Source organism: Microtus oregoni, unplaced genomic scaffold (assembly GCF_018167655.1).
Source record: "Microtus oregoni isolate MIOR12 unplaced genomic scaffold, Mior012 000046F_ref0000063, whole genome shotgun sequence".
Classification (NCBI taxonomy): Eukaryota; Metazoa; Chordata; class Mammalia; order Rodentia; family Cricetidae; genus Microtus; species Microtus oregoni.
The window spans coordinates 3,688,642-3,703,135 of NW_024543220.1; the positions used below are offsets into that span (position 1 = coordinate 3,688,642).

General features: G+C 41.0%; 1 protein-coding gene across 1 annotated transcript; it reads left to right on the top strand.

Moving 5' to 3' along the window:
- The first annotated feature begins 10,564 nt into the window (after nt 1–10,564).
- LOC121435194 (taste receptor type 2 member 39-like) lies at nt 10,565–11,518 on the top strand. The gene has a single exon (XM_041634286.1). The coding sequence runs from the start codon at nt 10,565–10,567 to the stop codon at nt 11,516–11,518; it is 954 nt and encodes a 317-aa protein (XP_041490220.1).
- The last annotated feature ends 2,976 nt before the right edge of the window (nt 11,519–14,494 follow it).

Consider the following 14,494-nt stretch of genomic DNA (forward strand, 5'->3'; position numbering starts at 1 on the left):
TCTCCTTTGAAGGAGCAGGAATAGCAAGGTGGAGGGAGTCACATCTATACTCAAAATGCTAATTAACCACACCCTAAGTATCTTTGGTTTGTAGCCACACCTGTTGTCAACAACTTTGGAAGAACAAAATGAAGATCAAACTCTGGGACCTTTAGTCAAGGTGGAACAGGCTCACATCTGTGGTCCCTCACACAGTAGGCATTTCTTGACCCATAAAGTATCTATATCCTGTATTCTAGATATGGGCATTGGGCTAGTAACAAAGTGTGTATGAGAGAAAAAATAAAGAAAACAAACGAGGGAAGCATTGGACTGAGAGATCATGACCATCTCTACTCACTCGGAAGTGTGGATCAGTAGGCAAAGGAGAAAGTCACTTAGTGTGCAAGAGGGCAGAAACCATCAGAGAGCAGAGGGAACCATCGGAACTCCAAAACAGATTTAACCCAGAGATGGTTAGGTGGTTATAACCACTTGTTGCTCTTCCAAAGGACACAGGTTTGATTCTCAGTACCCACAAGGCAACTTAGTAACTCCAGTCCCAGTGGATACAAACCCCTCTTCTGGCTTCCAGGGTCACTGTGTGCACATGCAGGCAGAAAATCCACACACATAAAATAAAAACGAAAGAAAAGACTGGGTATGGCTGCACTGGTCGTGAATTCCAGCACTCAGGAAGCAGAGGCAGGCAGATCACTGTGGGTTTGAGGCCAGCCTGATCTACACAGTAAGCTAATGTACAGAGACTCTGCCTCAAAAATTTTTTTTAATAGCAAAGGTTTAATTAAGTATGACTTAATTTATATAAAATAATTAGGCTAAAAAGACTTCATAAGGTTTTTGTCATTTGAAAAAGAAGCCTTGAGTAATGAAAAACTCAAATCTTTTTTTTTTTGCTTTTTTTTTATTTTTTAATTTTTTTTTTGAGAAAAGGAGAAAAAAAAACAAGTTTCCACCTCCTCCCAGCCTCCCATTTCCCTCCCCCTCCTCCCCCCCTACGCCCCCTCCTCCCACCCTTCTCCCACTCCCCCCACTCCTTTCCCCCTCCTTCTCCAGTCCAAAGAGCAGTCAGGGTTTTCTGCCCTGTGGTAAGACCTAGGACCTCCCACCTCCGTCCATATCTAGGAAGGTGAACATCCAAACTGGCTGGGCTCCCACAAAGCCATCACATTACGTAGGATCAAACCCCCGTGCCATTGTCCTTTGCGTCTCATCAGCCCTCATAGTTCGCCATGTTCAGAGAGTCCAGTTTTATCCCATGCTTTTTCAGTCACAGTCCAGCTGGTCTTGGTGAGCTCTCAATAGATAAGCTCCACTGTCTCAGTGGGTGGGTGCATCCCTCGTGGTCCCGACTTCTTTGCTCATGTTCTCCCTCCTTCTGCTCCTCATTGGGACTTTGGGAGCTCAGTCCAGTGCTCCAGTGTGGGTCTCTGTCTCTATCTCCATCCATCACCAGATGAAGGTTCTATGATGATATGCAAGATATTCGTCAGTATTGCTCAAGGATAGGGTCATTTCAGGTTCCCTATTCTCAACTGCCCAAGGAACTAACTGGGGACCTCAGCTTGGGCACCTGGGAGCCCCTCTAGGGTCAGGTCTCTTGCCAGCCCTAAAGTGGTTCCCTTAAATAAGAATTGTGGTTCCATGCTCCCCTGTCCAACCTTCCTTTATCCCAATCCTCCTGCTTTCCCAAGGCCCGACCTCCTTCCCTTCTAACTTTTCTCTCCCCATCTCCCCTTACCCCCAACCGACCCCACCCCAAGATCCCAATTTTCTCCCCGTCAATTTTGTCTACTTCCCTTAGCCAAGAGGATAACTATATGTTTTTCCTTGGGTTCCCCTTCTTACTTAGCTTCTTTAGATTCACCTATTGTAGACTCCGTGACCCTTATTTATGGCTAGAAACCAATTATGAGTGAGTACATCCCATGTTCATCTTTTTGGGCCTGGGATACCTCACTCAGGATAGTGTTTTCTATTTCCATCCATTTGCATGCAAAATTCGAGAAGTCATTGTTTTTTACCGCTGAGTAGTACTCTAATGTGTAGATATTCCATACTTTCTTCATCCATTCTTCCATTGAAGGGCATCTAGGTTGTTTCCAGGTTCTGGCTATTACAAATAATACTGCTATGAACATAGTTGAACAAATGCTTTTGTCATATGATAGGGCATTTCTTGGGTATATTCCCAACAGTGGTATTGCTGGGTCCAGGGGTAGGTTGATCCCGAATTTCCTAAGAAACCGAAACACTGACTTCCATAGTGGTTGCACAAGATTGCATTCCCACCAGCAATGGATGAGGGTACCCCTTCCTCCACAACCTCTCCAGCAAAGGTTATCCTTGGTGTTTTTGAGTTTAGCCATTCTGACAGGTGTAAGATGATATCTCAAAGTTGTTTTGATTTGCATTTCCCTGATTGCTAAGGAAGTTGAGCATGACCTTAAGTGTCTTTTGGCCATTTGAACTTCTTCTGTTGAGAATTCTCTGTTCAGATCATTGCCCCATTTTTTAATTGGGTTAATTAGCATTTTAAAGTCTAGTTTCTTGAGTTCTCTATATACTTTGGAGATCAGACCTTTGTCTGTTGCGGGGTTGGTGAAGATCTTCTCCCAGTCAGTAGGTTGCCTTTGTGTCTTAGTGACAGTGTCCTTTGCTTTGCAGAAGCTTCTCAGTTTTAGTAGGTCCCATTTATTCAATGTTGCTCTTAATGTCTGTGCTTCTGGGGTTATACATAGGAAGCGATCTCCTGTGCCCATCTGTTGTAGGGTATTTCCCACTTTCTCTTCTATCAGGTTCAGTGTGTTCGGGCTGATATTGAGGTCTTTAATCGATTTGGACTTGAGTTTTGTGCACGGTGAAAGATGTGGGTCTATTTTCATTCTTCTACAGGTTGACATCCAGTTATGCCAGCACCATTTGTTGAAGATGCTTTCTTTCTTCCATTGTATACTTTTAGCTCCTTTATCGAAAATGAGGTGTTCATATGTTTGTGGGTTAAAATCTGGGTCTTCTATACGATTCCATTGGTCGACTTCTCTGTTTTTATGCCAGTACCACACTGTTTTCATTACTGTAGCTCTGTAATAGAGTTTGAAGTCAGGGATGGTAATGCCTCCAGAAGATCCTTTATTGTATAGGATTGTTTTGGCTATCCTGGGTTTTTTGTTTTTCCATATAAAGTTGATTATTGTCCTCTCCAGATCTGTGAAGAATTTTGATGGGATCTTGATGGGGATTGCATTGAATCTATAAATTGCCTTAGGTAGAATTGCCATTTTTACTATGTTGATCCTCCCAATCCAAGAGCAAGGTAGATCCATCCATTTTTTGGTATCCTCTTCAATTTCTTTCTTCAATGCCTTAAAGTTCTTGTCAAACAGATCTTTCACTTCCTTGGTTAGATTTACCCCAAGATATTTAATGCTGTTTGTGGCTATCGTGAATGGTGAAGCTTCTCTGATTTCCCTCTCTGCTTCCCTATCCTTTGTGTATAAGAGGGCGACTGATTTTTTGGAGTTGATCTTGTATCCTGCCACATTACTAAAGCTGTTTATCAGCTGTAAAAGTTCTTTGGTGGAGTTTTGGGGGTCGCTTAAGTACACTATCATATCATCTGCGAATAACGAAAGTTTAACTTCTTCCTTTCCAATTCGAATCCCCTTGATCCCATTATGTTGTCTTATTGCTATTGCTAGAACTTCAAGTACTATATTGAAGAGGTATGGAGAGAGTGGACATCCTTGTCGTGTTCCTGAGTTAAGCGGGATGGCTTTGAGTTTCTCTCCGTTTAATTTGATGTTAGCTGTCGGCTTGCTGTATATAGCTTTTATTATATTTAGGTATGACCCTTGTATCCCTAATCTATCCAAGACTTTTAACATAAATGGATGTTGAATTTTGTCGAATGCTTTTTCAGCATCTAATGAGATGATCATATGGTTATTTTCCTTCAGTTTATTTATATGCTGGATTACATTGATAGATTTTCGTATGTTGAACCAGCCCTGCATCTCAGGAATGAAGCCTACTTGATCATAATGGATAATTTTCCTAATGTGTTCTTGGATTCGGTTTGCCAGTATTTTGTTGAGGATTTTTGCGTCGATGTTCATGAGTGAGATTGGCCTGTAATTCTCTTTCCTGGTTGAGTCTTTCTGTGGTTTTGGTATCAGAGTAACTGTAGCTTCATAAAAGGAATTAGGTAATGACCCTTCTGTTTCTATATTGTGGAATACATTAAGGAGTATGGGTATTAGCTCTTCTTGGAAGATCTGGTAGAATTCCGCATTGAAACCATCTGGTCCTGGGCTTTTTTTGGTAGGGAGGTTTTTGATAACAGCTTCTAATTCTTCACGACCAACAGGTCTGTTTAGATTGTTCACCTGGTCCTGGTGTAACTTTGGTATATGGTATTTATCTAAAAAAGTGTCCATTTCTTTTACATTTTCCAGTTTTGTGTTATACAGGCTTTTGTAATATGATCTGATGATTCTCTGAATTTCCTCTGTGTCTGTGGTTATGTCCCCCTTTTCATTTCTGATCTTATTAATTTGCGTATTCTCTCTCTGCCGTTTGATTAGTTTGGATAGGGGTTTATCAATCTTGTTGATTTTCTCCAGGAACCAGCTTTTTGTTTCATTGATTCTTTGGATTGTTTTCTGTGTTTCTATTTTGTTGATTTCAGCCCTTAGTTTGATTATTTCCAATCTTCTACTCTTCCTAGGTGAGTCTGCTTCTTTTTTTTCTAGAGCTTTCAGGTGGGCTGTTAAGTCTTCAATATGTGCTTTCTCTGTTTTCTTTAAGTGGGCACTTAGTGCGATGAACTTTCCTCTTAGCACTGCTTTCATAGTGTCCCATAAGTTCGAGTATGTTGTTTCTTTATTTTCATTGAATTCAAGGAAGACTTTAATTTCTTTCTTTATTTCTTCCTTAATCCAGGTATGGTTCAGAAGTTGACTGTTCAGTTTCCATGAGTTTGTAGGCTTTCTGGGGGTAGCATTGTTGTTGAATTCTAACTTTAATCCATGGTGATCTGATAAGACACAGGTGGTTACTAATATTTTTTTGTAACTGTGTAAGTTAGCTTTGTTACCGAGTATGTGGTCAATTTTCGAGAAGGTTCCATGAACTGCAGAGAAGAAGGTATATTCTTTCCTCTTCGGGTGGAATAATCTATAGATGTCTGTTAAGTCCATTTGCTTCATTACCTCCATTAATTCTCTAATTTCTCTGTTAGGTTTCTGTTTGATTGACCTGTCCATTGGTGAGAGAGGAGTGTTGAAGTCTCCTACTATTAGTGTGTGTGGTTTGATGGCTGCCTTGAGTTTTAGTAATGTTTCTTTTACATACGTGGGCGCTTTTATATTCGGGGCATAGATATTCAGGATTGAGACTTCATCCTGATGAATTGTTCCTGTTATGAGTATAAAATGTCCCTCTCCATCTCTTCTGATTGATTTAAGTTTGAAGTCAACTTTGTTAGAAATTAGTATGGCCACACCTGCTTGTTTCTTAGGACCATTTGCTTGATAAGCCTTATCCCAGCCCTTTACTCTGAGTAGGTGCCTGTCTTTGTGGTTGAGGTGTGTTTCTTGTAGACAGCAGAACGTTGGATCCTGTTTTCGTATCCAATCCCTTAGCCTGTGCCTTTTTATAGGTGAGTTGAGCCCATTGACATTAAGTGATATTAATGACCAGTGGTTGTTAACTCCGGTCACTTTTTTAGTAGTAGGGTTTGTGTGTTTCCCTTCTTTGAGTTGCGCTGGTGAAAGGTCTCTAGATGACTGAGTTATTGTGGGCATTGTTGGACTCCTTGGTTAGTGATTTTCCTTCTATAATTTTCTGTAAGGCTGGATTTGTGGCTACGTATTGTTTGAATCTGTTTTTATCCTGGAAAATTTTGTTTTCTCCATTTATAGTGAACGAAAGCTTGGCTGGATATAGTAGTCTGGGCTTGCATCCATGATCTCTTAGTTTTTGCAGTACATCTATCCAGGACCTTCTGGCTTTCATGGTTTCCATAGAGAAGTCAGGTGTAAGTCTGATAGGTTTACCTTTATAAGTAACTTGGCCTTTTTCCTTTGCGGCTCTTAATATTCTTTCTTTATTCTGTGTATTTTGTGTTTTGATTATTATATGGCGAGGGGATGTTTTTTTTTGATCCAGCCTATTTGGTGTTCTGTATGCTTCTTGAACCTTCATAGGTACCTCTTTCTTCAGGTTGGGAAAGTTTTCTTCTATAATTTTATTAAGTATATTTTCTGTACCGTTGAGCTGCACTTCTTCTCCTTCTTCTACTCCAATTATTCTTAGGTTTGGTCTTTTTATTGTGTCCCAAATTTCCTGAATGTTTTGTGATGAGAATTTGTTGGTTTTGCTGTTTTCTTTGATCAGTGTGTTTATTTTTTCTATGGTATCTTCAGTGTCTGATATTCTCTCTTCTATCTCTTGTAATCTGTTGTTAGTACTTGTTTCTGTCATTCCTGTTCGTTTACTCAGATTTTCCATCTCCATTCTTCCCTCGGTTTGTGCTTTCTTCATTGCTTCCATTTCATTCTTCATGTCTTGAACCGCTTCCCTAACCTGTTTGATTGCTTTTTCTTGTTTCTCTTGGTTTTCTTGCGTGTCTTTGAGCGATTTATTCATTTCCTCTACCTTTTTGTTTGTAATCTCTAATTGTTTATGGCAGTTTTTCACCTCCTGTTTAAGGTCCTCTATTATTTTCATATAGTTCACTTTTGAGTCGATTTCTTCTATTTCTTCAGGAGTAGGGTGTACAATTCTTCTTATTTCGGGATCCCTGGTTTCTGGTGGTGTCATGTTGCCTTTCAGATTCTTGTATTGGCGCCTTCCCATCTCTTCCTTCAAATGGAGCCAGGAGAGGCCTGGTCTCTTGGTCCAGACTTTGCTGTGATTGACTCTCAGGGTATATTTCTTCAGTGTAGAAGCAGGAACCGTTCCCGTCCAGATGGGATTCCTCCGCAACCGTCCTGATGGGATTCCTCAGCAACCGTCCTGATGGGATTCCTCAGCAACTAAACAGGGCCGCCGGTAGCCCAATGATCCAGGGCCAACAGGATGAATGGAGCAAGTGGGGGGGGGGGGGGTATCCAGGAGCGCGCAGGAAGCCTGGCGCCGGAGCTGAAGGTGCCCGGCTCCCTTACAGGGGACCCTGAGGCCTGCCCGGCTGGCAGGCACTCACCGCTCTGGGTGGGTCGCCTTAGTTTAGGAGCTTAAGACTGTAGTTGAGCACTGGTCCTAGCATACAGTGGGGCAGGGTTGGGGAGGGGTGCTGGGCGAAAAACTCAAATCTTACAAGGATTTTTGTAAGCTTGTCACCCACTAACATCCCATTAGAATTAATTTCTTATCCCTGTTTAGGATAACACATATTGACACAAAGTTAACTCACTTTGAGCACACAATCTATCACTGTGTGACCTGTGCTTACATATTGGACTTTCCTGACTCATTTCCACCTATTTTCATTTTAACATTCCAAATTTCAAAGAATATGGCTTTCTTTTTGCACTAAGGCTGTTAGCCTGCCTTGTAAAATAACTGTGGAACTTTCCCATCAAGTCTTGTTTTGCTACTGTTTTATTTAAAATGGAAAGTGTGTGTATATGTGTGTAATCATACGTATATAACTGAAGAAATGAGTTACCTCAGTAATTTATTCCATAAGGGAAGTTCTGTCTTAAGGCTGGAGAGAAGGCTCAAGAGTTAAGAGTGATACTGCTCTCCCACTGGACCCCAGTTTCATGGCAAGGACACTTGTCAGTTGGTTCACAGCCATCTGTAACCGTGGACCCCAGTTTCATGGCAAGGACACTTGTCAGTTGGTTCACAGCATCTGTAACAGTGGACCCCAGTTTCATGGCAAGGACACTTGTCAGTTGGTTCATAACCATCTGTAACAGTGGACCCCAGTTTCATGGCAAGGACACTTGTCAGTTGGTTCACAGCCATCTGTAACAGTGGACCCCAGTTTCACACCAAGGACACTTGTCAGTTGGTTCACAACCATCTGTAACAGTGGACCCCAGTTTCACACCAAGGACACTTGTCAGTTGGTTCACAACCATCTGTAACAGTGGACCCCAGTTTCACACCAAGGACACTTGTCAGTTGGTTCACAGCCATCTGTAACCGTGGACCCCAGTTTCATGGCAAGGACACTTGTCAGTTGGTTCATAACCATCTGTAACAGTGGACCCCAGTTTCATGGCAAGGACACTTGTCAGTTGGTTCACAACCATCTGTAACAGTGGACCCCAGTTTCATGGCAAGGACACTTGTCAGTTGGTTCACAACCATCTGTAACAGTGGACCCCAGTTTCACACCAAGGACACTTGTCAGTTGGATCACAACCACTTGTAACTACAGTACCAGGTCATTCAGCCCCCCCTTCTGTTCTCCATGGGCTCCTGCACACATATGGGACACACAGAGAGAGAAATAAATATTTTCAAAATGCAGTCTCATTTTAAAAGTAGTGTTTTCTTGAGAGAAATAAGAGAAAGTATTAACCTTAACTTTATAGACATCAAACAAGTACCATTCAAAATGGGGGGGGGGGGGCAGCTATCAAGATTTTAATGAACTCATGAATGCAAATGTGTCTTTGTCTAATTACTCCTTTTAAGGATATCATAAAAGACTACCAGGAAAATGACACAGTTGGGTCACATATCCACCTAATGTCTGGCACACAGAGAAGAATCTGCACAGTGAGAATGAATGTACTATGGTGGGTGTGCTTCCCAACTAATACATCTATAGCATAAGCCCAATACCTATGGATCAGGGTTCATCCCAGGGGCTGAGAGACTGAGTCAGAGGATCCAGGTGATTATGTGCTGGAAGATAGTGCCTTGTGGGAAAGCTGCACCCATGAAACCTCAGCATAGCTGTCTGAACTTGAATAGCATAATGAAGCCAGGCATGGTGGTGCACACCTTTAATACCCACACTAGGAAGGCAGAGGCAGGCAGATCTGAGTTCAGGGTTAGCCTGGTGTACAGAGTAAATTCTACAGCAGCCTGGGCTACATGTCAAAATCCAGCCTCAAAATATCAAAAAGGAGAAGAGAAGAAGGAAGAAGAAGAGGAAGAGGAAGAAAAGGAGGAGGAGGAGGAGGAGGAGGAGGAGGAGGAGGAGGAGGAGGAGGAGGAGGAGAAAGAAGAGGAAGAAGAAGAGGAAGAGGAGGAAGAGGAGAAGAAGGAGAAGAAGGAGAGGGAGAAGAACTGTATGATGACACAAGTTAACATGACCGTATGGAAGATGAAATTTATAAACAATTAATGGTTTCTGAGAGAAGAACTGGAGAGCTGAATTCTATAGGGATGACCCACTGGTAAGTTATCCAGGTTAATCAATCCTAACTGGTGAGCACTAAGCACAAGTACATAAGAACATTACTAAATGAACTTGGTAGTGTGTGTGTGTGTGTGTGTGTGTGTGTGTGTGTGTGTGGTCTCTGATAAAGAAGAGGTCACAAATTTAAGAGGGTGTAGAGGAACACAAGGGAGAAGTTGGAGAGGGAGTAGAAACTATAAATATATATATATTTATATATTCTATATGAAATTATCAAAACTTTTTTGAGACAGGTTTGCTCTGTAGCTTCGGAGCCTGTCCTGGAAATCACTCTGTAGACCAGGTTACCCTCAAACTCAGAGATCTGCCTGTCTGTGCCTCCCAAGTACTGGGATTAAAGGTGTGCACCACCACTGCCCAGTCAAAACTTAAGACGAAGAAGAAGAAGAAGAAGAAGAAGAAGAAGAAGAAGAAGAAGAAGAAGAAGAAGAAGAAAAGAAAGAAAAAAAGGGAATATGGGGAATGGGCTCTGGAGTTAAATGACTTCTATTTGAATACCAAATCCCATACTCTTCAGCTGTGCGCTTTGGACAGGTATCTGCATGACTCAATTTTCTTGTCTAAAAAGTGGATATAATAGAAATGTGCAATGTGTAAGTAGTGTGTGTGTGTGTGTGTGTGTGTGTGTGTGTGTGTGTGTGTACATGTGTATTGTTTGGACATTATCTAGCACAAAATAAGAAGTCTATTTAAAATAGTATGAATGTATATGTACTTATATACATATTTAATAAATTCAGACACTTCAAACTGATCTATGTATATTCACATAGAGATATTTAATTTCTGAATTCCATGAGTTCACAATTGAAAACTCATTAAATAGTAACTTGGTTTACTATATTAAGTACTTAAGCTGAAGATGTCAAAAGCTTGCTTCCCAAAACCATGTTAGTGGTTTATAATATTGAAACCATACAAGTGCTTCCCTGGAAGGCTTGATCAAATGGATATACACATGTCCAAATCTAGGGAAAGCACTTGAAACCAAATAATTCCATCATTTGCATCTCCATATTTACAGATAAGAATTCGTGGATAAACAAATGAAGTGTGTTTGAGAATGGTACATGAGCTTCTTCCTCCTATGACATAAATCATGGGAGTTGGCAAGGACCTGCTTGTTGAATGTCAGGGACACATTTTCCTCCAGGCTCCAAAGGGGAACCACCCAGGATGGCTCAATCCAGCGACTACTGGACATACGAGGTGCCACCATTTGCCATCTTAATTTTGACAGTTGTAGCCACAGAGTGCCTCGTTGGTATCATTGCAAATGGGATCATCATGGCTGTGAATGTGGTCCCATGGGTTCAGAAAAAGGCAGTTTCCATAAATACTAGAATTCTACTTCTCCTGAGTATATTCAGAATAGGCTTCCAAAGCATCATCTTGGTAGAAACGACGTTCTTCATATTCAAAGATTCTTTTTACGACAGTGTTTCCTATTGTTTCTCCAAAGTAAGTTTTGTATTCTTAAATTATTGCGATCTCTGGTTCACCGCTTTGCTTAGCTTCTTCCACTTTGTAAAGATTGCCAATTTTTCTTACCGCCTATTCCTTAAACTAAAGTGGAGAATTTCTGGATTGATGCCCTGGCTTCTGTGGCTCTCTGTGTTTATTTCACTCAGCTTCAGCGTGTTCTTCTGCAAGGACACCTACATTGTGTATAACAACAATTCGCAAAGTTCCAACATCTTCAACTTCACAGTGTACATGATTGAGACTAATGTGGTCAATGTGGCTTCTTTATTAAGTTTGGGAATCGTTCCTCCTCTAATCATGTCCACTGCAGCAACCACTCTGCTGATTTTCTCTCTCAGGAGACATACCCTGCATATGAGATATAGTGCCACTGGCTCCAGAGACCCCAGCAGGGAGTCTCACATGCGGGCCATCAAGGAAACCAGCTGCTTTCTCATTCTCTATATCTCAAATGCGGCAGTTCTGTTTGTGTACATGTCCAACGTCGTCAATGCCAGTTTTTTCTGGAGTGTTGTGCTTAAAATTGTTCTGCCTTCCTATCCAGCTGGCCATTCAATTTTACTAATTCAGAACAACCCTGGATTAAGAAGAGCCTGGAAACAGCTTCAGTCCCAAATCCATCTGTATTTACAAAATAGATTCTGATATCAGCTCCCAAGGAGTCCACACAACATAGACAATCAGCCCCTCACTGTCTTTTCTTAGATCTTTCCTTCTTCTCCAGCTTTCTTCATCATATTCAACGGGATCCCTTCAGTTGTAAAGTCTCTGTATGGGACTGAAAATCATTACTCTCTCTAGTGCTTAGTGATGTTTAACTTATTTTTGTCTTTAACCCTCTCTGCCTACTTCCCTTTCCTCTATGTAAGTACAGTGACTCTTAACACCCCCTACACTTTGGAATTCCTAAGGCTAACTTAAAAACACCTAATCTGGCTTTGTGTTTCATGACAATCAATTAAGAATATCTGGTGTTCTAACCTAGAAGTTTTTCTAAGTACTCAGGGTGATTCCTATGTGCAGTCAGAGTTGCTACCAAAGCAGAAACTTCTAAATCACTCCCCTCTCACCCTCTTCATCATGATCTTTCAACCATGTGGGACTTTTCTAACATCTGTAAACGCATTTGTGTCCAACCCCCAAAGTTCAAGCTAAATAATTTAGAAAGAGCTCTCAAAGATGACAATACAAAGAGCATCCCTCAACTAAAAACCATCATCTAACATTTTTTCTAGATATGTGGCTTTATGAATTTGTGGAAACTTGAAGTACACACAAGAAGAATCTTACTGAAGTCTTGCTCTTAATAAGAAAGCCTGCATATTCAAACTACAATATTACTGTGGAATTCAATTTTGTATTTATTTGCTATCTGTGTGTGAGTATGCCCTGACATGCATGTGCAAGTTAAAAGACAACTTGAAGGACTTAATTCTCTCCTTCTACCAAGTAGGTCCTGGGAATTAAACTCAGGTCATCAGGCCAAGCAGCAAACCCTAAGTTTGCATTTTTAAAGGAAATAGTTGCATGTATATAGATTGAAAGAGTTCTATTGTATTCTTAAGTACAAAAAAATGAGACTTGTGTTACTCCGTTTGCATTTCTGCTTTCACAGAACACATATTTGGAGTGTATTTATATTTCTGTGCAAAATTCTGGAGTAGTGTGGCAAAGATATCGGCAGATGACTTCTTTATCAGATGGAGTCTGTGAGACGCATGATGCATTTGTACTGCATTATGCCTTTCTGTCATTGTTTGAACTTCAGTCCATTTTAGAAATCAGAACGGCAAGGATGTTTTTCTTGTCTATTCAGAAATTAGTATTCCAGATGCAGTAGTGCTTCTTGGTGTGCTCTCAGTGTGCTAGCTTGAATTACGTGTTTCTCAGGAAAAGATGACATGTACTGTTAAATCCCAAGGCCATGGTCTTTTCTATGATGCTGTCGCAGAATGTGACTAATATTGAGATTTATGATGAACAGAAATATTTGACTCAGGGTCTCAAGTCCAGAGAGATGTAACATTATAGCTGTGTGCGATCACATTCGTCTTTTTACATACATCCTCATGTCCTCATGCTTACATGCTTGTTCCTTACAACCAAGCCACCACCCTAGTTGCCTGCTGCACTTGGGACATTATTTGAACATATGAAGTTTGGCGTCCACAGTCAAAACAGCACCCAGCAACACATTTTTCACTAACCTGTCTGTGAAGACTTTAGTTTGCCAGTCAATACACATGTGGTGCTCTACTTGGAAGTTGTAAAATTAATTTCTCTTTTCCACTTTTAATGGAGTGCTCTGGACTACAGACAAGGGTGGCGCTATGATACAGTGGGAGAAAGACCTTTGCAGCGTCCCATAGTGAGTTGGGGCCAAACTGTGGCTAGTGACAGAATATGCCATGTAGACATAGTATGGGTGTGGAGTTTATTGAGAAGAGAGGAGGGGAGGGAGGGAAGAGAGAGACACAGAGACAGAGAGACAGAGGGGGAGGGACGGGGAGACAAGAAAGAGAAGTGGGGAGGGAGGCAGACTTGCCTCAGTGGGAAGACAGAGATCAGGAGTGAGGGGATCATGTCTCTTAAAGAGACCATTGCACCTGTGTATATGTTAGGACCTGCTTGCCAAATGCAGAGGGATATCAGGTTCCCAAGGAGAAGGACAAACTGTACCTAGAGACTAACAGGTGGGAACCAATGTAGAGTGGCTCTGACAACAATTTTTCAACCTTTTGAGGGTTATGGAGGCATATATTACAATATTTTTGCTTTATGGTGAACTTATCAGGATGTAGGCCAAGTATAGGTAGAGAAGCATTTCCATCAATCTTCTCACCAAACATTCCTCTCTTTTTCTATTTCTATTTTAATTCTTTAATTGCTTCCTATATGTACATAATGAATTATAGTCATTCTCACCCCCATTAACTTCTCTTATTCCCCCTCTCTTTTCACTGAAATCCTTCTTCTCAATAAGCCCCCCTTCCTACTTCCATGTCTTGTGAGTGTGACCTACTGAGTTTCATTAGAGTTGATTACATGAAGCTAAGTGGCCATGTAGTCAAATGGCCTTTAAACACTCATGGGTATCCCTGTGGATCAATACTGTTTTCAGCCTTCCAGGGAAGCTTCTTGCCATATTGGGTGGCACCGAATGCAGTGGAGTCTCTCCCCTTTGAACTTTCTGATATCTCACTTCTGTATGCTTGCTTTTGTAAATTGGCTTAAGGGAGCTGTTTTGTTGTTTTCCTGCTTTTTTAAAACTTGAGGTAAAAGTTTTTCATACTGAAGAGTGTACACTGAAGTTTCCAACTAGAAAAGAATCTGTTTATGTGTGGCTGCATGTACATCTAAAACCTGGTTGAGACTTCTGTCTTCTGGATACCAAATATGATGTTTCTAATTCACTAACACTATTAGTGTGAGTTTTAGCTATCTGTCTCTTTTGTTTCTATAAACATAATAAAATTATATCCTCATACATCAGCTGGTTATTAGCTAAAATAAATACCTTACTTGGTCCTAAAATAAAGGTGGTGCTGCATTTAGATAGTCATGCAGAGATGAGAATAAGAAGAAATTGAATTGTCTACTAAAGAAATTGAATGATAAAAA